The following is a 26,085-nucleotide window of genomic DNA, read 5'->3' as shown; positions in this document are numbered from 1 at the left end:
TCTCGTAGGGAACTGATTTCGCCTCTAGGTATCAACAAAAAATCTAAAAATCCTAAATACTACATTTTATCATTCAGTATAGACATCAAATTAATCTCCACTCAGCTAAGATACTGACTGCAGGTAGGTAGGTACAATTACTAGGTAGGTATACCAAATAATTTGACTGTGACAAGGCTGTACTATTAATTTTAATATCATTTAAAAATAATATTTACAGAACAAATACCTAAATAAAAACAAAAGTATAAGTAAATTACAATTCAATTAATAAAATATATTTTATGTAGAAAGTTATACAACATTCTATATCCCACATCCATATGGCCTTCCATGTGTAAACTAAGTATAATGTTGTGAACTAAGAAAGGACTCTTGTATCTTCAGTGCATCCTGCCAAGTGCTTTGATACTTACTGCATCAGAAACGAATAAAAAGCACTATAGATGGTGTGCTATAAAGCGCTTAATTTAATTTAACGTGCAACTCGAGGAAATTGTATTCCTCGGGTTGCACGTAATTGTAAGTGAACATAATTGTCATTCTTATTTGTAAGTCAGTACCTACTCCGGGTGAAAGAGAAAGGAGCAACGCAACTCTGCGACAGTTATTAAATCGACATTTATTTTTAACCGACTGTCAAAAGGAGAAGGTTCTCAATCAAATATTTTGTATCTGCATGTTATACGATATCTACCTTCGAATAAGCTTTTAATTATTGTTTTGGCAATCTATAAAGTGTAGTTTCATGTTGATGTCAAATTATGTCACTGTTAATAGTCGTCGTAGAGTCTTTTTAAACACTAAAATATAGGTATTTATTTACGGTACTGAGATTCGGCTTATGTTATTTGGACGATAAACAATGAGATTGGTAACTTTTGATACTTACCTTCAATGTATATTTTTTAGAAGAGATTAAAAGAAAACACAATGATTAAATTAGGTACTAATTTTATTAGTAAAAATAAAGCTAAACATACTTCTATCACATTTATATTATCTTATTTTTTCGTAATTTTGATTAATTATTATACACACATATCATATATACTATAAAAAAATTAAATATATATATACGAACAATATTCTATTTATTTAGAATTTTCAAATTTAATGAAACATCATACTACATTTTATTAAAAAAAACATTGCTTACAAAAGATGGAATTATGTACCTATTGCTTCAATATTAACTGTAACAAAGTGCTTCTAATCTGTTCTTTGTGTAACTATATCCGTTGTGAGAATGACGACAGCCAGGCGAAAGTGAAGAGGACTCGAAAACCAGTTCGGGTACTCTCCCTGGATTCACTAGTGGCCATCCAATTCGATTTTGCAATGATTTCCGCATACCTTGTTTGTTTACTTGATCATCGCCAGTGACGCAATTATAAAAAGTTACTTACGAATGCCTAAACATTAATGTGTCGGTATAACACGTCAATAATTTCATACTAAAATTATGATTACATATTTGAGATATAACCTATCTCATTTTATGTGATAATTCAATTAACTTTTAATACATGTGAGATACCTACTCAATTAATGAAGTAATATAGGTAGTTCATATGATTTTAGTTGTGACCTTATGTTATTTACCTACATTCGTTTAAGTTATCGGCCTACTACAGCGTAAGATTGGATTTAATTTGAGTATTCCTTCTATACTCCACTTTCTCTAAGGATATCTCTTCTTAATTGAAGAAGGAATAAAATTAATTTCAGTGTATGTAAACTCGATCATACTATGTAATGTATCTTATTTGTGGTCACATATAACAACTTATGTTTACTACAACTTCTCCACAAATATTGGCATCTGGACACCCGTATCTAATCTAGACGCCTATATGATGTGCCTATAACCACAGATAATATAATATTACATAATTTAATAAAAAACGCCACTCATTATCCCCTTCTCTGATAACAGTCGAGCCGGAATATTTATCGTAATATTAATACGTGAAGCAAAAATATTATACCCCTTTTACGAAAATTGCGCGGACGGAGGAGTGTAAAATGCATACCCATAGTTTATATAGAGAAGAAGTGCAGAATGTATTTTTTTTAATTAGCATAAAAATATATGGAATTAATAAAAAAAAGATTCTACACACGACCATGTATTTGGAACTTACAAGCATATATATATTCTTAGTCTATGACAATACATTTTGATAATATTAAAACTTATAACTTAAATTAATTATGGTCGAATTTTGACCACTAGTTACAAAAATTACATCATTTCTCATACGATGCTATATTTTTTTTAAATAGGTGCTCAATATAAAAAATTATAAGAAATTTCAACTACTTGTTCACATGTTACAAAAAATTAGCAAGTTGTCTAGTAGATACATGTAGAAAGTAGAACTTTCATATGCTCAAGTACCGGATTCAGTTATCACAGTGAGACAGATGGAGATAAATTATTAGTAACATATGTGATGCGAACAGGAATATTCTATTCGAATAAAGTTTCACTATTACATGAACTAAAATTATAAATGGTAGGTATCTACGCCTACGCCTACGTTTGAAACAAATTGAAAAATAGGTGTCCCCGCCTTAATTATGTTAGAAAGTTGCTAACAATTCCTAATTAATAATAATAATAATAATAATCTCAGGACAATTCACACAGCGCCATCTAGACCCAAGTTAAGCTCGCTAAAGCTTGTGTTATGGGTACTAGACAACTGATACAAATACATAGATATTTTTTTTGGTAAATACATACATATTATACATAGAAAACACCCAGACCGATACAAACAATCATACACATGAATACAAATGTTTGTGCCGTGCGAGGAATCGAACCCGCGACCATCGGTCGTAAAGCGGTGTGCTAGACCGCTAGACCACCGAGGTCGTCATTGAACCGGATTAAAATCTACAATTTTGAAGTAATGTACGGAACATGTTGGAACAGTTAATTCCAATTTCGAACCATCTTAGCACGCACCTTTAACTCTCAAATGATTCCAAAAAATTCAAATCCTATAATAATCCGTTAAAAATGAGAATTGTTAATAACATCGTTGCATAATTAAAGCCCTGAAGCAATTGAAGTTATCTTTTTATTTATTTTAATAAGATTTTATCTAGTAATAGGTTGCAAGTTGTTCTTATGTACTTGTACTGTTATAATCAAAGAAAACCTGATAATCAACATGATAATAGTAGGCCAATATACTATTTGTATGAGTGCCTGCAGAGTGCTATGTTATTTTATTAATTAAAGTCTTAGTCGTAAAGTAGTATATTGGTAGCGATGGTACTTAACAAAAGTTTTTGAAGATCGTAAGTCCTATTTTTACTTGACCTATATTCAATTACAAAGAATATATATCATAACTGAATGTAAAATATAATTATTTATGGACTAATTAGGTTAATTAATATGTACTGTTTGGTTCTGATTCCGCAAATCTACAGAATATTTAATTAACCTAATTAGTCCATAAATAATTCAAAAGCCTTTTTTTGAGGCTGTTTTTAAATTTTAATAAGGACATTTTAATCACTCTTTACGAAGACTCCAAATAATAAATTTCCATAACGAATATAATTAGTTATGGCAATTTGTTAAAAATATTATGAAACTATATTACTGGTGATGACTGCACCCACGCTAGCTTGAATCGAAACCTTCGTGTACGTAATGAACACCTCGACAATGCCTTGGATATCAAATTACATTCTGTGCTTTATTAAGCTTGTGAACGAAACAAATTTTAACAAATTTACCTACAAGGTATTTTATATATATATTATATATTTATAGTGTAAGATAATGTTTTTGTTCTCATCTGTCAACACGCTTACAAATACATCTTCAAAACCACGCAACGGATAATGTTACGGGTTTGGATGTCATTAGGTATTTATGTATAGAAAAATTGTATCTAATCATTATATTATTATTTTAATATATGGAATGCTAAAAAACTTCACCAGAGGTAACCAAAGACTGTAAAAAGTAGTTTGCGTGGGTACCTCATTCTCACCTACATATATCATATTTCTGTCGCCAAGCTTGCTTTTGTAAGACGTATTTCGGTTATGTTGTGTAATTATGTGAAATTACAGGGTATAGATGCATGACAGCTTAGTCCTCTAGAATGACAATGTATGAGTCGTATCACGACTGGTACCCGGTTACCAACAGGTGAACAACAAAGCTTGTGTGCCATAAAATAAAACTCTTTCTCTAACCTATTCAAAAGTTCAGTTATCATTCAATATGAATAAGATCTCATAAATTATTTTAGACAAAATAATAAGTGTTTAATATTCACTATTAAAATATTTTGTTAAATGTTATAGGTACAATTCTCGTTATCTAATCTACCTACTAACTAGGGTTGTTTAGTGAAACACATTTTTAATTGCTTAAAAATTAATAAACTTTATTATAAAAAATAATATTGAATTAGATACAGTGTAGTCACTAAATTTACTTATTATAAGAAGTTACATTTTCACTCACAGCAGCTACTAAATAAGTACGTAGGTACCTAGATGCAGTAAATGACATATATTCCCTTACACACAAATATCAGACCAAAATTGTTGTAGTGTAATCATATACAGCACCAACCACTCGTAATTCTTTATATAATATTTGATATTATTTTCACGATGCACTTAACTTGGGGAAAGTGGCTCACAGATTTCATAATACCTAATATAAGAACATAATCCCGTCTTTGGATTTAATACAGAGACATGTCCTTATTAGTGTCATCAATTACCTACTTACACATGCAAATTATATACCAGTAGGTGTCACCTCCACGTGGGCAACAAATGGTCGCTTCGCGCAATCCTACAAACCTAACTAATCTTAAAGACAAGTACCAAATCAATTGTGTTTATTTGTCATAAAAATCGGTCAAGTGCACTGTTACTTCATACGGATGATCTTGTTTCTCGTTTACAAATGATTGAACTCCTTTGTTATGGAAATGTTCATAACAGCACGGCCTTACGTTTGTCTCAGTAACTTACTACCCTAATGACTACATTAAAGTAATGTAGTCATACGGACTATACGAGAACAAAACAAGTTTTAAATTATGTGGTAGGTACCTACTTCCACAAACTTTATTAGTTTCAATAAATTTACAAAGATATACCTACATAGATATACAAGCTATTGAAGGCCTCAGGGATATTACCTCTACCCAAACAATGTTGTCTAAATATCTTCGAGTTTCCTACCTGCCTACCTCTTAGAGACATCCTGTTCTTTCTTCCCCTTTTCTGTGATATTTTTTGTGTCTATTGTTTAGCTTATTGCTTACTATGTGTTCCCTGCCATCCTATACTTTGCATTTTCTCTTATACATATAAATGGGTTTAACTAAAGAGTAAAGTCTACAGGGATCGTTTACAAGATAACACAACAAAATACACTACTGGCCTGTTTGTTCTCACTAGTTATATTGAGTAGTATGTAGTAGTGTTGAACCTACTATAGTAATAATATAAGTAGGAATTTACCTAAGTGGTTTCGTACTAATAGATCTTAAATCGTGATCGTTTTAGCTAACATAGTATGGACAGCTCGTGACCATACCCTCTGTTAGCTCTACACTACAATACCGTGAAGTTCATACAGATGATTTTGATTAGTCTATCAAGTACTAAATTGTGTAATACAGTCTTGGAACTGAATTTTGTAATCGTAAATGGTTGGTACGTACGTTGGTATCTATGGTTGGAAAATGGTACCGCTGAATTGATAATTACAACTAAATTAAAGTGATTGAACCACGGTCACGTTTTGTAGTTCGCAAAAGCTTCTTTTGACAAGTGACGGATTGATTGTAGGTCCTCTACCGTTAAACAAAGAGAACGTTTAAAATATTTTAACCAATCACGCAAAGTGCTTCAGTTGCACGCATACCGAAATGGTATTGATAAGCAACAACTGGTACCTATATACCAATAAGAAAATCTAATTTTCAAAATTAAACTATCAAAAGTATTAACAACAGTCTACTGCTTTTGTTTATACTCGTAGATAACACAGGCTCTCAAAATAAGTCTCTTATACTGGAAGTCCTAGTTGTCATTAGTCTGAGACATAAGCAAAGATTCTGAGAATACAATTAACATTTCTATTTCACTAAGAAGTCGGTGTTTTTGGGAAGTAAGCCTACTCTAATAAATACTCTACAGTACCTGAAGAAGTGCAGTAAAATTTTTTTATGAAATCTAGAATATTTATTTAGTTAATGGTGAATTTATTTATCCTATAGTTTTTTACTTATTATAAAGTATAGAGAGCTACTGGCTAGAGCTTAGAAATCAAACTGATTTCCTGAAAGCCACCACAAGATTTAATGTACCTACTCGAATTTTACCATTTACAAATTGTACATTAGAAAGATATAAAATCGTAAACAACTGATTGACCATATCGTGTTGAGGTACTACGATGAGGTTAATTCATTATCCATTCTTCAAGCTAGTCTAATTTACCATCGATATTTGTGTTTTTCATTTTACACCGCAGCGAATTGACCATTGCGTAATAAAACGCATAGTAGTAAGAATAGTAAACAGTGTAGAATTTTATATGTAATTTAGTTGATAAATATAGAAAACTAGTTACTTAAGTAATAGTAGTAAGTATTATTTACGTATAAAGTCAAATATACCTAAACGAGTTTCAAACTCTATCAGATCGGCGCAAGTGACAATTATTAAGACTCTTATTATTTTCTACTTATTGCAAAAAACACGAAAGTTGAAAGTTTTTTATATATTTTGTAACATATTTAGGTATTTCTATTTAATTTTGTAACATATCTAGTACCTAATATACTTCTTCCGTGTCCGGATTGGTAGGCTGTTTTTTGTCTAACAAAATTTCCTGTTAACGTAATACTTTCCTAAACAGATTACACATATTAAATCAATGTTGTTAACATCCTTAATCGTGATTCTACTATTTTGATCCATTATTTTTTTGAGATATATATTTCATTGATGTGTTACCTATATATCCGTGTACGCGCTTTGTCTTCACAACAGTGTTATTGTGATGATGACGATCTCACCTTGGTGTAATGTTCAGCTCATATGACTCCATTAGCGCAGATTCGATCGTTAAGAGATCTATTTGTTATGTGTGCTCCTAAGGTCACGGCTGTACGTACTATTTCGTTATATCTCTCACGGCGGTGTCATTGAGATGCCTCTGTATCAAAAATTAGAACAATGACACGTAAGTGTCAACAATAGAAAACGGACGGCATTGAAATAAAAAATTATGAAAAGTGCGAATTATTTTTTAACAAATTATTTAATTAATAGTGGATAATTCCTATATTACCGTGTAAGTGTTGACGGATATTAATTACTGCTTTTCAATACAAGAAAAACAATGAAACTACACTTTTTTTTCACAATTTGTGGATATTAAGGCAAACATCTAGGCGAGCTTCGCCTGGCATCTTTTTTTTTTACTCGTGGAATACTATGAGAGAAGCAGCTTAATTTTTTATAAAACAAATCTGTATCCAAGCTTAAACTTCAAGTTCTGACGAGCTATTTCCTAGACAAAATATACTTAACATTTACAAATTTATTATTTTATAACTACCTACACTGTTATTTTATAAAAAGGCGTCTGTGACCTGTGTCTATCTATTTCTGCCACTAAGCAGTTTCCTATTTTATGGCAAGTGGATGAAATATGTCGTTAGGACATACTCGACAACTGCTATAATTGTTTTTCGTATAAATTGATTGTACTGATGAAAGAAGTAGAAGTAACTACTCACTACGATAAATATTTAACAAGTAATAAGAAATAATTATCAATATCACAAGTCAATTAAAATATAGTTTCTTTTCTATATCCTAAATTAGTAGATATTTATATCTAATGACTTCATTTGTAGACCACATTTCTTCTGGGTAATTCGACTGTTATTACCAATTTCAAGTTTAGATAATACGTACCTACGTAGAAGATAACAGTAACCACAAAGCTATCTTTAATCTTTTCGAGAGAATAGATTCCAGACTACAAAGAATACTTTCACCAGTTAGATACTGAGGTGGTCAGACATAATTGGTAGGTAATTGGAAATGTCATTAAACTAGAACGATATTGTTAAATAGCACAATTTTTTTTATAGATCGTCATGAACTGTCTGTTCAACAGGAATTAACTCTGATGATTTCCATGCAGATCTGCTGGGAGACCTATAAGATAGTTTGCATTTTTAGCAATGGGACTATTAATCCCCTCCTACCCGAACATACATATATGTAGCAAAACATTGTAGTACGTCAGTATAACTATTTGTTTAGGTCAGGAATCCCAATCTAGAAACCTCTACAGTCCTGGTGTGATATGGGACTCGTTCCCAGCGCTATCTTGATAGCGTACAGTTGTCAAAACCCGTCCTACAACCTTCATAGTCTTCATTTGTTATCAAAGTTAGAACATTCTTTCTGGTAGGAAACCTATACTGTTAAATTGTCACTGGCGTAATATAAAAAAAAACTCATATAAAGTGGCAGCTTTTATTGAATAGATTGTATAATTCTAATAAAACCACGCAGAGGAATAAGTTTAACATTTCTTTTAATGTTCCACCAATTAATTTGAAATATCACAAACAAGGCACACAAGAACATTGACATACCATAGACTACTAAACTTAGAACCCAGAGTCTTCATTATTTATGATCTACTTGAAAGAATAATGCTATACTTAGATAAAATAGAGTATGTAATTAGATATGTAATAAAATAGAATATGTAATTAGTAGGTATATACAAATAGGTACTACAACTTATCTCAACAGTTTTATACTTCGGCAGGCTGGCAAAGACACGATACAGCATATAGACCTATATGCTATGTATTAGTAACTTAGGTTATAAACACGCTCATGTAGAATGCAAATGCAACGGCACGTATTTCATATAAGCTGGTCACGGTCGTAAACTCTTTAATGCACTTGACAACTTATAAAAATACTGCAATAAGTATCTGTTATTTTGCGTACTTATAATTTTTAATATGCAAAATTATATAATAAGTGATCCTATTAGTACGTATTATTGAAAAGAAAATTATTATTTTAAGTTGGAGTTACCTATCTTACTAATATTATAAACGCGAAAGTTTGTGCGTATGGATGGATGATTTTGATGAAACTTAACAGCTATATAGCTATACATAAAACATATGCTACAAAAAACTGAGGGCGGTTAGTAAATAGGTACGAGTATATAACATACTAAAGCTATGTTTATGTTGCTTATGGTGAAAAATGCTTGCTTAGTGGTGTTTAAGTCCATAATTTATGACCTATCACTTGAAAGAATGACGTTGTAGGTACCTAAATAAAATACAGTATTATAGTAGATGTATTTAGAGACCATAACAAACTAGGTACTAACTTACAGTAAGATACGAGTATTCTGTAGGATGATGAACACTGAAAGACAGTCATATAAATCAATGCTATAAATTATATTACTTCCTACTCAATTGTTTATTTGGCTCACAATTGAAAGACAGAAGCTATTATTGATTGATAAATAGTTGGAAATCCATCAGCAAAATAGGTACTATCTCTATAATAAATTTTATATTACAAGTCAGAAATAAAACGTACTTATTAAGCGCTACAGGATCAAAGTTTTGAGTAGGTAATATTGACATGTAAAGCCTACCTAGGTAGAACCTACAGTATATAATGAATAATACTTGTTCTGTGCTACTAAGCATAATAATAGTGCGGTTCAATACGACCAAAGTACTGTTATTATATTCTGTGGTATGACGCTATCGTCATTGTGAACTATATTCTACTCACGCTACCTCACCACCATTGAGTGGCAGTCCCACGTGCCATCCGCAGCGTACTCCTCGTTTCGCCACCGCCACTGGCAGGGTCCAATTGAGACGACATTGTGTTGCAACCTGCGTGAGAGCATGCCGCACTAAATGGACCGACAATAATGTAGCTTTTAGTGTACAATTGTTGGTGTTAGTTATAAGTAGGTACTTATACTATTCGCGATTCATCTACAATGCTATTATGCTGATAATGATCTATTTGCCTCCTTCTTAGTTAAACAAGAATTCTTCATAGTAAAAATGCCTTATTAGTCACCTGGGTACTTACATAATATTTGTTCATTGCTGCAAAAAATATTAATTAGATGTAGATAACTATTTGGAGTGTACAATTCATCGATTAATTAGCGGGATCATCAAATAAAATAAGAATGCTAATAATTCATTTACTACCGGTAGCTTATACACCATTACTCGATATTATACTTGACAGAACTATCTGCAATATAACGATTGGAAAGCAATACCTACCGTAGGTAATACTGGTAATAAATACAATTAAATACTGATGGCCTAATAATAATAATTTAAATATTTCATATCTGACAACTAATATGTATCGCAGATAGCACTGTATCTGAATATAATGAATTTTAAGATAAATAATTAACAAAAAAAAGGAACCTATTTACCATACTTTATTTGATCGAAATCCCATTCCGTGTACTTAATCCATGACCATTTCACTATTTACCGGGTACAACCATTGAAATAATATAGATGTAATTGATTCTTCCTAGAATTATTAAGATTCACTTACTCCTAAAATACAAATTTTCTCCAATTTATTTCAGAAATAATTAGAATAATTTTACAAAATATATATTTATTGGTAATTAGCTAGTCGGTAGGTAATACTAGATACTTTAGGTTTTCTTTTATTGATTGTTATTATTTCTATAAAATTATCTTAGCATAGGTACATTTCCAGTGGTATCAAGCTAAAACAACTCGTATGTAATTCAAGCCAATTATATCTACTGTTAAATAATACCTACAGGTTACAAACTGCTCACAGGTGGAGTGAAAGTAATTGTAGTCACATGATCTCGAGATCACACTTTCTTAGCACCACTTACATATTTGAGTATTGCAACTTATAAAGCCCAGGGCTACACAGGTTTCGACATATATAGGGCTTAATAATTTTTAATAAGTAACATTACAGTAATAGGTATGGTACATGTACCCAAAATAATAAGTAATAATTACGAAATTAGTAAAAACTCATCGAATACTTTAAATCAGTTTTTAAGTAATTTTTGAGTTGGGGCAAATTCGGCATAAAAACCCGCTCGTCTCGTAGCTTGGAACAGCATGCAGTAGGTAACCGACTCCTACCAGCTATAAACACCACAGAATTTCCTCTTGTCCTTAGTGCCTGAGGCACTGCTTAAGAGAAGATGTTTAAGGATAATTAGGGACTTTTTCAGGATTTTATTGTCTACGTTTATATTGTAAAAATATGTAAATAATTGTATTGACTGGTTGTTAAATTAATAAATTTATAAACCTCAAAAATGTCAATATAGATTGTGTAACTTTTGTGGTTAAAAACATTATATTTACGTACATAGTGTAATGATTAAATACATATTTTTATTAGTATGGTGACTGATTATGTTGAGCATAGAATTACATTGGCTCCGTTGATAATGGACTTATAATAATAGATACCTAATTATTACTATGCCTCACTAACGAACCTAACAACCGTGCATTTTCAAATTTCAGAAAGCAACAAACAAAACGTTTAAGAGCTTATGCAGCCTGGTACTTTATACTATACAGTTAACAACACAAGTACTTGCTGGCACGCAATTCACATCGCACGTATCCGTGAATACCCCTGCTCGCAGTTTCAGCCACGGAGTTGGTGATCCTTTGTCTGTAATTGAAAAAAGGCACCATCAGCACCGAGCTAGGGCAATTTTGGCAGAAAACTTTAACGGCTGTAAGTATTAGGTACACAGCTATTTTATAATAGAAAACCAAGCACAACTTTCTTAGTCATATAAGTACGCACAACATTGTAGAATCACCTTCAAGCAATGGTATTTCCGAATCGATACAATATCGAAACCTTCATGAAAAGAGTTTATTCCTTCGTGAAACGCCGGCAACGCACTTGCAATTCCCCTGGTGTTGCGGATACTCATGGTGCATAAGGCATCTGGTGTGCAACAAGGTCTTTTGTTATTTAATCTATATACTTTTCCCTCATTGTTACATATCATCCTGATTCTTTTAGTTATTCATCTACGGGCAAAGTCAGTTTTAAAATTTTATGTAATATTAACCTATTATACCTATAATACAAAAACTTTACCATACAATATTCACCGTTTCGGAATACTTTATAGCCTATCTGGTGCGGTTATTTAACCGCTTGAATAGATAGTTCATATAATCAGTTCACATTATCATTAGAAATTAGAATTCGAGAAGATTATTGTCACGAATAGCATTATTTAGGCATGCAAAAGGCATATGTGCAACAGGTATAGCAACTTTACAGTAAGTAAAGCAATAAACTTTGTACCAATTTATATTCCTAACTGAATCTCCAGGGATAGAAACACCGATTGAGGACCTTTAATTCTTGCGCCTTATAAATGCGAAATTCTAAGTATTACCTACCCCATAAAAGAAGTGAAGTGGCAAAGATATAATAATATTATTATTAGTAGGTGGCCGCTATAGTACTTGAGCAATGTATTAGGTATGTGTCTTCTACCTTATACATTATGGTCATGTACTATAGCGTATGTATGTAGCTTCTTATTTTTTTAATCGTTTTAACGTTTCAGGGAAGTCGTCGTTGACACAAGGAAGAGGCTATCCAAAAACGAGGCCAACGATACCATTCACCGAGGAAGAAGTGCCACGGGAAACAATTAGCCAGATACCGTGGCAATATAACAGTTTTATGGGTATGTGTCAAATAACATTACAAATAAAATAAGACAGGTAGATGTGGACTAAACATTAATGCATTTACTGCGATTTGTGTAAATTCATCTTTTTATTTAATTCCCCAATTCTCTCCTAATATTCAATTGATCGTATCTTAATATTCTTGCCTTTGAGTTAGAACAAATTAGGATATTCTGTATGGATGACAAAGTCGGTAAGTATAATACTGTACCCAATAAAATAGAAAGGTATTTAGAACTATAAAATAAATTTTGAACCATAGGTCCAGCAAAGTTTTGCAGTATTTAGGTACATTAGATAAGTAAACCGCATACGGTATAAGTACTTCGTGATTCAATGGCTATAGTCATTTACTTGTAAAATGCCATATTTTCAACTTTCATTATTAAAATCATTAAGAAACTATATTAGGTAACTACCTATACTATGCCTCAATAATACGTTAATTGATAGGGCCATAACACACTAGGTACGACTATATTGTTATGAATGTAGGTACATGGATATTTTTATACAGCAATAGGTTATATCTACCATAATGGAAATTAAATCAGGTTTTGTTAAAACATGAAATTCCTAATAGTACTCATATGTCATGAACTAAACTACAACCCTTCGAAACACGCTCTTTTCTGATGTCACATATATATTATGTTAACCTTGTGAAATTAGTAATAGTGTAATCGATTACTACTGTTAGATACATCTACCATATTCCTAGTATTGTTCATGTTAATAGAGATGCAGGCCTCATTATATTATTCTCGGTATTTTTAAAAGTAATTACCATAATACTAGGAACATTTTTATTTGTTTGGTTTAGTTTAGGTTTAGGTTTGTTGCAACTAGGTAGATATTAGTCCAATTAATATATTATATATTTTAAATATTCTTATTATATTATTACTTCACAGAGGTCTCCATACCAGTGCTACCTCCATCGCCTTATAGAGTAGATTCACCTGACCCTGAATCTCTATGGCCGGAAGGTCTATATCTTCCATCCATTAGCCCTCCTCGCTTCGGTACAAACTTCGGAAGACGAGCCGACACTGGCGAGGTAACGTCAGGTAAATTATTATGTTAGGATTTGAAAGATGTAAAATGTAAAAAAAATAACTAGTTTTCTGGATATCATTCAAAAACAATGCTTTGGTTTTTGCTGTTTTTTTTTATATAATAGGAACGGCAAACAAGCTGATGGACCATTTACGAGTATGTGGTAAACGCAGCCTGTATACAATATACATTAACAATGCGACATCACATTACCACGCGACGTTCGTGTTCGTACAATGGTTCTCATTCCAGGACAACTATGTCATGGCTATTATCCTGTAATTACACTCACTGCCTCACGGTTCAATCGAAACAGCATACAAAGCAAGCTGCTTGGCTGCTGAAATAAAAGCGACTTGGGAATTACCCACGCAGACGACTTATTAAATGTTAATTATTTAATTGGAAAATGCTATAATTATACTTGCTATACAATAATAAACTATTTATCTACAGAACCCGAGCCACTGGACCCGTACCTACTAGAAGGTACGGAGGCAATCGCTGCAGTGGAGAAATCATTACTCCACGGCCACCTATACTTCCATGATATTCCCCACATCAACTCTTTGCTCGCCAATCAAGAGCTGAGGATCAACAATAGACTACAACCCCATCGACTGGGCAGCATACGTCACACTTGGCCTTTCAATCGACCCTAGCGAATATAAATTAAAACAAACTTAAAAGTACAACATTGTATTTGTATAAAGATGTAAAAATACTCATTACAATAAATTTTATTTAAAGTAATAATTATTACGTCATTATAGTATATTTCGAAAATAAAATGTTTCATTATTAAACGAATCCTAAATATGTGAAAAATACATTGCAATATGTATTTACAAAAATCATATCTATACATGGAAAGTTTAATTACTCAAAATCCATGTGAATAATATTTTAAATATAAGTACCAGGAATGTAAATATTAAAAAATATAAATTCTTATAAATTATTCAGCAGTTGCTTATTTATTTTTTATAACACAAATAGGCAGTGATAATACGTAATGGAGATTCTTATTAGTAGATTATTGCTACTTATATTGTCTTATTTTCATCACAATTAACATATATGCAAGGTAAGTATATATTTCATACCTATTTTATACAGAAGATAGCAGCCACAATATTATTCAGTAAATAAAAAAATATAATTGTACAGGCATATAAGTGTGTTGAGCATTTTTTTCATTTCTTTACCCATAGGTAGGTATGCTTAAAAATTGTTATGTATCAGTTTGCAAAATTACAAATCCCTTTCCAATATTTAGTTACACAATTCTCTGTTTCAATCATACAAAATTATAAATATAAAAGCACAAACAAGTTGAGTACATACAGATAAATTTAAATATATATTTACAAGCAGCCAATGCAATCTATGCATTTGTAAAACTAGTGAAAGATTGCAGACATATAGTGGAATACAGTATATATAGGAGTATAAAATAGACTTCAGACTAAACATATTATCGTTCAGTTTGCTTGAAACTGCATGTAAACATGTAAGGTAGTAAAGTACTTCAAAAATATTTACATATGTATACTGGTACAATTTAGGGAAGACAAAATTATATACCTACTCAACTAAATTAATTAAATAGTGCTGACAATTAAGTACATTTTACACATTTATAATACAAGGCATATGAAAGGGGTACAGTATGACACTTACTGGTCATAAAGTTTGAAAGTTATGGAGAAATGTTTAAAAGTGAATATTAAATGACAGTACATTTCTTAACTATTTCATTATCAATATTTCCATGAGGTCAGAGTTCAGATCTAATTTACATGATATGAATTTTAAATTTAATCACAGAAAAAATATATTGTAATTATTGTTTTTTTTATATCAGTGAAATCAACAACTTTTAACGACATAGAGTGATTTTGATTACAGTTTTGGAACTAATAAAAACTATACGTATAATTAGTAAAAATCACGGGATCTTACCACGTTTTATATTTATTTGCTGAGTTCCCGATATATATAGTTTACCCGTGATCATGGTGGTTGAAACACTACCGAAATATCGGGAACTCAGCAAATAAATATAAAATGTGGTAAGATCCCGTGATTTTTACTAATTATACGTATAAATAATGACCGCGTCAAATTTAAAACAGTATATAATCAAAACTAATTATACATATTTACAACAATCAGTACTATGTACTCATAAGAAATAAATTATCAATGTCATTTAGAGAAAAATCTGTTATTTTTCTATCTGAATATATAATTACATATCAAAATTTTCCTTTCTTTATAATATAATATACATAAAATTCTCTTAATATTTACAATAGAAATATTGAAGTATTTTGCAAATATATATAATTACATGAAAGACAAAATTATTTGATCAATAAAGGGAATAGATACATATTTTTTTTAATTTACTTACAACTACTTGCCTTCTTATGTTGCACAATGTACCTTAATAAGGTTTGCTTTTATGTCATCCATCCAATTGCTTTCATCCATCAAAATGATAAAAATGTGTAATATAAAGTTATGTATACATATTTAAAATAATATCACTTACAATGTATGGATTTATGGAAATATAAATAACTTACCATTCATAAATTAAGTGTCATAGTAAGATTTTAATTTTTGTAACATTATGAAGTTGAGATGAGTTAGAAGTTAGATAAATAAAATGTTACAATACTGTTGTAAAATAAACTGTAACAACATATAAATTTACTTCATCATGCCACACACAATATGTTATAATCAGTTTATTTTCATATTATAAGCAATTATATACAGTGACAACAATTGTTACTAGAGTCATAAAAGTAATTATATGAGTATTACTTGCTGAGTTGCAAAGATCACCATTGCAGAAACACATGTAGACTTTTTTATGATTCCACATAGTATATGCACACCTTTCTTCATAATCACTTGGAGGCCTCTGAAGACACATCCGTTCTGTTGCTGCTCCATAATCTGAAATCATATATTTTTGTTATTAATAGAGTTGCAAGATGAAGTTTTGAAATTATTTTTAAATAAAATTATACATATATTTCGCACCAATACATATATTTAGATAATCCAAATGAGAAGATAGCTCAATTATTAATTACATGTATGTATTGTTAAAAAGGCTTAGTATAAACAATCTTCTCATCAGAATTATCTAAATATATTTATAACTAGCTGCTGCACCCACAACTTCATATGTGGAAAAATGGAGGGTAGCGGGTAAGGTAAGTGGACTGTATGGAATTGAAATAAAGGGGGCGCACAGTACGTACCTGCGACTGTAGAGCGGGTTTATTCTTGCACAGCTGCTGCACTCGATGAATACTAAGTTTAACACAGGCACGCACACAAAGTTACTTATTGTTAATGTCAATATTATATTAATTAATTTAAAGCGGAGCGGTTGGGACGAGATGTCACCATTCACGTTAGTAGACGAGGTCGTCGGGCGACCTCAGTTGACATACTGTGCGCGGGAAAGGGATTAGGATATGGGGAATAATACCATACCACTTGATATGTTTATAAATGGCGCGAACATCCTCCCCCGCCTTGAGAAACTAAGGGTTTCTCAAAGAAAATACAAAGAAGAGCAATATATGAAGCGGATGTACATTATAGTATATATTCCTAACATACTTATAATTAGTTATAGAGCGTAATATAATAAGAAAAACTTAATAGAATACACCTAGCGGTAAATAATAATTAAATGCGGTTTATAAGAAAAATAGAGTTTATTGAGAAGGTAAAGGGCTTAATTTAACGATTGGTCGCTTGAGCAAACCATTTTGAGTTTTAACAGATGCTACGCGAGCAATACCATCTGAGCCTGGATATATTTTCACAATGATACCCATTGGCCACCGCAGTGGTGAGACGTTATCATCATGTATAAGCACTACAGTACCAACCTTAACATTATCTGTATTTTTAAACCATTTTTGGCGAACTTGTAAGTTGTTCAAATATTCTAAATGCCACCTTTTCCAGTAGGAATAGATCATTTGATCGAGTAATGATTTACGAGTACGTAACGGAATATCAGAAAGTGGTGTTAGAGGTAAGCACTGCAGAGGTGAGGACATAATAAAATGAGCAGGCGTCAGAGGTTCTGGATGCGATTCCTCTTGTAACACACAAAGAGGACGGGAATTTAATACAGTTTCAATTTGGATCAAAACCGTCAAAAGCTCCTCATAAGTAAGCAGTTGTTTCCCTATCACTCTGAATAAATGGGTTTTTATGCTTTTAAATTGTGTCTCCCATATTCCTCCGAAATGAGGAGCGCGGGGCGGTATCATATGCCATTCTATTCTACGCTGACTTAAGTCATTTTGGAGTATGCAGTTATAATTTTCAGAATTTAAGAATGTATAAAGTTCATTTAATTGCGATTTAGCACCAATGAAATTGGTTCCGTTGTCAGAATAAAGACAAGAAACTGGACCTCGACGAGATATGAATCTCTTAAATGCGGAAATAAACGATTCAGAAGATAAATCAGAGGCGAGTTCGATGTGTACCGCCTTGGTTACTACGTCCACTGCGTCGACAAAGGGTTATGTTAATAGGGCCAGCATAATCTACTCCCGTATGTACAAAAGCTTTAGTCTCTTGAACACGAAAAGCAGGAAGATCAGCCATTTTTGGACTTGGATGTAAAGGTGAGTATTTAAAACAAAAATTACAAGAATGTACACGTTGTCTTATAACTGACCTGGCTGACAATATCCAGTATTTTTGGCGAATTAAAGAACATAGAAGAATGGCACCTGTGTGACAGTTCACGCGGTGAAAATGATCTATTATTAAGTAAGTAATATGGTCGCGCTTAGGCAATAAAACGGGATGTTTTGCCTGGAAAGGTAAGTTAGCATTTGATAATCTACCTCCGATCCTAATTATACCATCGTCATCAATAAAAAGATCTAATTTACGCAGAGTTCCAGTAGGTAAATTACCCTTTTTAAGATCTCTAATAACATGAGAAAAATGAGCGACCTGAATTGCTGTAAGTATATATTTTTCAGCGATATTTAAATGAGCGGTTTCAATATATTTAGAGCGGGGCAATACGCGTATAAATCGCAGTATATAAATAGTAATTCGTAATAATTTGTTCCAGGATGAAACTTTAGATGCAAGATCACAAAGCGGTGAGACTACAGTATTGGAAGCAGCTGTAACGAACGTCTTAGTATTATATTCAGGTAAGTTTTCATATTTTTCAGGTGTAAATGACTCTACCGGCCAAGAGCAGACGGGGCTACTCAGCCACGCGGGACCGTTCCACCACAACTCATGGGTAAGTAATTGTTTAGGCAGTAAACCTCTTGAAAGACAGTCGCTTGGATTATTGAATCCAGCCACGTGATAGAAATGTTTTGATTGTAAATTTTCCTGACATTTAGCCACACGATTGCTAACGAAGATATTCCACCGATGTGGTGAAGAATGAATCCATGAGAGTGCAATTTTCGAGTCAGAAAATGCATAGACGTTCTGTACAGACGTGCGTGAAGAGTAAGCATCGTAAACTAGTTTAGTTAGTTTAGACATTAAAACGGCGGCGCAAAGTTCTAGTCGCGCAAGTGAGACTACCTTAACGGGTGCGACTTTTGATTTCGCACAGACTAATCTCACGTATATATTGCCTGCGGGATCTGTCACATGTAAGTAAATAACGCAGCCGTAAGCTTTTAAACTAGCATCCGAAAACGCAACGATATTTATTATACAGTCTTGCGTGACAGATAAATGACGCGGTATTTTTAAATTAGCAAGAAGCGGTAATTGTTGTTTAAATGTAGTAAAAATAGCGGTTATATTTGTCGGAGGTACATCATCCCATCCGACTTTCTGCAGCCAAAGATCTTTAATAAGTAGTTTAGCGGTAAGTACGACAGGCGCAGCAAAACCTAATACGTCCCATAATCGGGCAATTAGGGAAAGTATGGTACGTTTTGTACACAAGCGGTCATCACAATTGATTTTAAAAACGAAAATATCATCTTGCGGGTTCCATTCGAGCCCTAATATCTTAAGGGACTCACGTCTATCAAACTCAACTTGCTGTGCAAGTTTCAGCGGTGTAGGAATGCTCTCTAGTAGGTTCTTTGAATTACTAGACCATTTAACTAATTGAAAGCCACCTGACTTAAACATATTAATTAATTGAGCGGTAGCCTCGACAGCATCAACCTCATTTAGTATAGACGTAGCTAAATCGTCCATATACAGTTCCCTTTCAGCTATAGAAGCAGCCAGCGGAAAGTTATCGCGTTCATCATCACAAAGCTGACGAATTGTACGCATGGCAAGGTAAGGACTTGACTTAAGACCAAATGCAACTCTATTAAATTGAAAGGTACGTATGGGTTCAGACGTATTAAAGCGGTACAGTATTTTTTGATATTTACGATACTCGTCGGTTACTAAAATTTGTAGGTACATTTGTTTTATATCCGCGGTTATAGCGATTGGAAATAAACGAAAATTTAATAAAAGTAAAAATAAATCAGCTTGGAGATTAGGACCCGTATGTAAAATATCATTTAGAGAAATGCCGTTATGACATTTAGCACTTGCATCAAGGACTATTCTGACCTTGGTGGTGTCTTTATCCTGCCTAATGACAGGGTGATGCGGTATGACGTAACCGTCATCCATATTATCGGATGTATTTAAAACTTCAGATAAATATTGGTTGTCTATATAGTCTTTTATGATGGCATTATAATCAGCGCGCAAACCTGTACTTTCTAGTTTGCGTTCTAGCGATAGCAAGCGACGAAAAGCGGTGATACGGGAATTACCTAACTCGCTAGGATCCTTATAAAACGGTAAAACAGTACAATAACGACCTGACGAGTCGCGGGACACGGTAGAAGAGTACATTTGCTCGCATTCCTTTTCTGCGGGACTTAAATATTTATTTATAGGAACCTCCTCTAATTCCCAGAATTTAGAGAGAGAATCATTAAGATTATTTTCAATACATGTTAAGAAAGCAGAGGAAGATGAGTCTTGTTGAGGCGCGGTATGATCACGATCAGATGTGGTCGCATTATTACAGGGAACGTCACCAATAAAAACATAACCAAAAATAGTTTCTATGGCTGGCGGTGCGGGTGGACTTATTATTTTTCCACTTAAAAGAATATAAGGGAACAAATTTGCTCCTAATACAAGTTCGATCTCACCTGGCATATGCCAGTGAGGATCTGCAAGCGGTAAGTCGACTAAATGACTTATAACAGACGTATCTATATATTCAATAGGTAGCCGATCGGTAATACAATCGACAACTAACGCGGTTATAGTGAAGCTTTGTTCGTTATGTTTATCGGAAATCATTAATTTAACATGGCCCTTTATAGGCCTCGTTGTTAATCCGACACCTTTTAAAAATGAATTCGTAAGCGGAATAATGTTTAAGTTTAATTGTTTACAACAATCAATCGTAATAAGGTTATGTTGCGAAGCATTGTCTAAAAGGCAACGAACAGTACGTATTATATTTTTGTTATAGTTACGAACAATAACAGACGCTGTAGACAGAAGTACCTCTGTACGCACTTTACTCGTTGGACATACAACACCAGGCATGGCTGCTGTAGTGGTAGGTACTCGAGTGCACAACGACAAAGGTGCGGGCACCGCGATTTCAATGGGCGCGTTTGAGTCCCCGTCAGGAGTCAAATTACATTGCGTTGCATTACGACAGGGGACTGGCGGGAGTGCGGGAGCGGCGATCGTAGATCGATCACTCATCACATTAGATCGATGAGTGCAGAGCGGTGTATTATTATTTTGTGCCTTATCTAAATGTAATAAGGAATGATGTCGCTTATTACAAGTTCTACATTTGTATTTAGAATTACAAGTGGACACAGAATGCGTTATACTAAGGCAATTTACACAACCTCGTTTAGATTTAATAAAGTCTAATCGATTTTTCGGCAGCATTGATTTAAATGTGGAACAGGTATATAACTGATAATGTTCCGAAGTATTACACATAGAACAAGGAGCTCGGTGACCAGAAGTGTCACTTCGTGTAACAAACGAATGTACATTTTGCGGGCGGTTATTTTTAATATTAGTTAATGTATTGCGGCTTACTGAATTAATATTATTATTCGTGCGGTCTAATATTTTCACCTGACTTTTTATAAATTCTACAAAATCCATATAACTCGGAATATCTTTATTTCTAGCGGTCATTTCGAAAGCCTGTGTAGTACTTAAATCCACCTTTCGTAAGGCTAAGTTCAATAAAATAAAATCTTGCATGTCATCAATCTTTAATTGACGCATAGCAGCAACAGCGGCATCGAAAGTTTCGATGAAATTATTTAATGAAGCGGAATTATTTGTGGCCGATTTAATGTTAAATAATGTAGAAATATAATATGAACCTAAGGCCCTTTTATCCTGATATTTCTTTACTAAACTTTCCCATATGGAAGTATAATTATCACCAGACGGAATTATACCGGCCATTATTTTTTGAGCGCTTCCAGTTAATTTACTAAGTAAATACTGAATTCTTTGTGAATCGGTTAAATCGGTGTTACAATGAATATTACTCCTAAAGGATTCATAAAAGCTAGACCACGTGGACATATTCCCGTCAAAACAAGGAATACAGAGAGGTTCTAGTTTGATACTAGATTTATTATGCGGTACCGATTGTGAAGACGAAGGCTTATTCGCTTCGCTTAATATTAAACGACATCTTTTTATTCTACTAAAAATATCTTCAAACGTTAAAAGTGCCTGGTAATCAGGTTCAAATTTAGGATTCAACTGCATTTGTAACTCGTTTATAGAATCTAAATTTTGTATATATTCATAGCGCAGTGTATCAATGGTTTCACTGTCCGCCATGAATGCCTCTGCGGAGCGTAAGTCGATTGACGACGGTGACAGATTTTTACAAGTATCACGCAATCTTGTAATACGTTGAAATATAGCTCTGTTTCTAGCTTCTAGCATTTTTAAATTCGACTCCATTATCGTTACGATTATTGGCGTTGAAAAATACAAATTAATGTAGGTAAGTATGTACGCTTACTGCGTAATATGTATTATACAAATAATAAAGTATTATTATTAATTAAGCGGTAAATGCGGTAATTATTAGAAAATATACCCAAGACTAGGCTTATAGGTATGGCGTACTAATATATTAAGTACAGAAAATGCGTATGCGCGGGTGAATATAAGAATAGGTACAAAGAAGCGGTATGGCTTATAGCGGGCGGTACAATATAATGAAATTATGTACCTATCAATGCGGGGATGTAAATCTCGTCCTAATTATAGTATTTAAGCGGTAGGTATCCGGTTCGAAGGCGTACCATGGAGAAATGGGGGTAGCGGGTAAGGTAAGTGGACTGTATGGAATTGAAATAAAGGGGGCGCACAGTACGTACCTGCGACTGTAGAGCGGGTTTATTCTTGCACAGCTGCTGCACTCGATGAATACTAAGTTTAACACAGGCACGCACACAAAGTTACTTATTGTTAATGTCAATATTATATTAATTAATTTAAAGCGGAGCGGTTGGGACGAGATGTCACCATTCACGTTAGTAGACGAGGTCGTCGGGCGACCTCAGTTGACATACTGTGCGCGGGAAAGGGATTAGGATATGGGGAATAATACCATACCACTTGATATGTTTATAAATGGCGCGAACAATATGCATGGTAATTAACTTTATTTTTCTAAAATAAAAGTAGCCTAAGTTACTCCTTGTTACATCAGCTACCTGCCAATAAATGTCCCGTTAAAATTGGTCCAGGCATTTCAGAGATTAGCCGCAATAAACAGACAGACAGACAGAAAATAATTGTAAAAAGTGGTTTTTTAGTGTATGTACCATATTTATATTCATATGCATGTAGTAAAAATGGTTATTTCAATATTACAAACAGACATTCCAATTTTATTTATATGTATGTATTGATTACTCAATAACTTTCTAAAGTAATAGGAAAAAATCATAGCTATCTAAAAAAATTTATCCATGATAAACTATTACTAATGAAACCATATTATTTATATATACCCAAATTTTTAATGTGGTACCAATTTATTAATTTATATTTTCAATTCAGCTACTACATATTTCATTTAATTACTTATTACTCTAGCAATAACATCCTCCTTAATAATAAGTATTCTTTTAATGATGATAATGGAATGGTACACCCTCCCTTGCTATCAGTGGGTTAGCAGTGGAAGAAAGAATAAGCATAATGAAAATCCCATGATATCAACATCCAAATGACAATAGATTTGAAGTCAATATAAAATGTACATACCATCAGATCGCAGAGCACCACTTACACCTTCAATCATTTTAGCACACCACCCTGATGGACAGGCCATCACATGAATTCCAAACTCAGCCTCTGGTTCAGTTACATTAAATGGGAATGGGTCTCCACACGAACCCAGTTCACCTCTTGATCTACATTTTATACATCTTTTGTTTAAGCCTACAAATATATAAAGAGTACATCAAGTGTTTATATAAACAATACTTCATAGAAATTATTGTGACATGCAAAGAATTAAAAATTGTAGAATTTAAAATAATGTACAGTCTAATTTGTAATGTAATAATGTTAGACACATTATTACATTACAAATATCTGATACTAACATGAACCATGACAATATTCTGAATTTAGACTCTATTCACTCATTGCCTTATAAGTAGGCTTTCGACAAAAATATTGTCCGATTCTATTGATAAAAACTATAATGTAGTGTTTTCTGACTTCATTGTTTCATATAAATCTTCAAAGGACATAATATACATTCACAGGATTTTGAGCTCCATATTTTTAATGGAATTAGAATTCATAATATTTTCTCTGAGATAACGACAAAGTATAGTTATGCTACTAGAAATAAAGTTACTTCCATAATGAACAATAACAGAAAAAAAGTGTTTTTTATCAAATAATACTGGTATCAAACAACAGAATAAAGGAAGGAGAGGCCACAACCAAGGTGGCCATCCTAGTTAAGTTACTTGTTTTAAGGGTAGGCATTAAAAAAAAACAAAATTTGCCGTTATGCCTGTCAGGATAGAGCCCTAGCAACGGTAGTGTTAAATTTTAAAGTAAAATAACTGTGAAACTGTAATTGTACGTACAACGAAGCATTATTAAACATTCATAAATATATGACGATATGATATACAGACATACTTGTAATTGTATTCTTACTCTTCATAGCTCTCACTTCACCTTGAAAGGCCATAACAGAAATACTAATAGATACTTACAATATGCTTCCTCCCAGAAAAGCAATGCCAAGAAAGCACAAATCAAGATGTAATTCATAATAAAAATTATTATTAAATAAAAAGGAAGTATTATATTAAAAGAATAACTATTAAAAATCCATTTCTAAAAGTGTAGAGTGAAAATTAATGCTAAAATCGAAACAATGTTTATTTCAACACAACAATTAGGAAACTGGAATGGAAACACAACACACATCATAAACACAGATAAGACAGAGAACCACAGAACACCCATCAGAAAACAGACTATTCACAGCACAGGCTAACTATATCCTCGAGATAATATTTAGGCTTAAAGGATAAAGAATCACTACGGATATGACCAAGTATGAAATTATTTATCATTATATCTATATAATTTAGTGATTCTTTATCAATATTTAGGTGAAATTAGTTAGTTCTAGATCATATTTATCTTTTTAATTCATAACAACTTGACAATTGACTATAATCACAGAATATGAGTTAAGAATTTATTATACAATAGTACTCTGAGAAAATAAAATATCTATTAACTTTCTTAATAATTCTTATAAACATCTCGTAGAAAATAAGTTACATTTTTTAAACAAAACTTATGGCATAAATAAAATTAGATCAGTAATAGATAGATACTATTGAAATAATGCGGGATATGTTGTATTATCAATACCTAAGTTTGCAGGTTTTACTTTATATACCCACTACCTGTGTAAATTTTTAGGTATATTAGAAAAAATAAAACAAATAGTGATATCGAGCACGCGAATTTAATTTAACATAAATGAGAAAATATTATATACTCGTAATAAAATAATATGAGCAAAACTTGACTTGTCGGTATCGTGCGA

General features: G+C 32.6%; 2 protein-coding genes across 2 annotated transcripts; one reads left to right on the top strand and one right to left on the bottom strand.

Moving 5' to 3' along the window:
- Positions 1–11,633: 11,633 nt before the first annotated feature.
- LOC131854747 (uncharacterized) lies at positions 11,634–15,850 on the top strand (the record flags this gene model as incomplete). The annotated part of the gene is made up of 4 exons (XM_059205889.1): positions 11,634–11,868; positions 12,725–12,847; positions 13,766–13,921; positions 14,367–15,850. Coding segments are annotated over 4 exons (720 nt in total), but the record flags the coding sequence as incomplete, so codon positions are not given.
- Positions 15,851–15,905: 55 nt separating this feature from the next.
- LOC131854820 (uncharacterized) lies at positions 15,906–25,459 on the bottom strand. Its single transcript, XM_059205988.1, has 3 exons — positions 25,235–25,459; positions 24,261–24,437; positions 15,906–16,883 (listed from the first exon to the last, which is right to left on the bottom strand). The coding sequence occupies exons 1-3, from the start codon at positions 25,290–25,292 to the stop codon at positions 16,681–16,683; spliced, it is 438 nt and encodes a 145-aa protein (XP_059061971.1). The 5' UTR covers positions 25,293–25,459; the 3' UTR covers positions 15,906–16,680.
- Between the last annotated feature and the right edge of the window lie 626 nt (positions 25,460–26,085).

Source organism: Achroia grisella, unplaced genomic scaffold (assembly GCF_030625045.1).
Source record: "Achroia grisella isolate CSIRO2021 unplaced genomic scaffold, CSIRO_AGI_Agris_v1 utg1245, whole genome shotgun sequence".
Classification (NCBI taxonomy): domain Eukaryota; kingdom Metazoa; phylum Arthropoda; class Insecta; order Lepidoptera; family Pyralidae; genus Achroia; species Achroia grisella.
The sequence above is the reverse complement of the archived record's forward strand: the minus strand, read 5'-3'. Positions and strand labels throughout refer to the sequence as shown.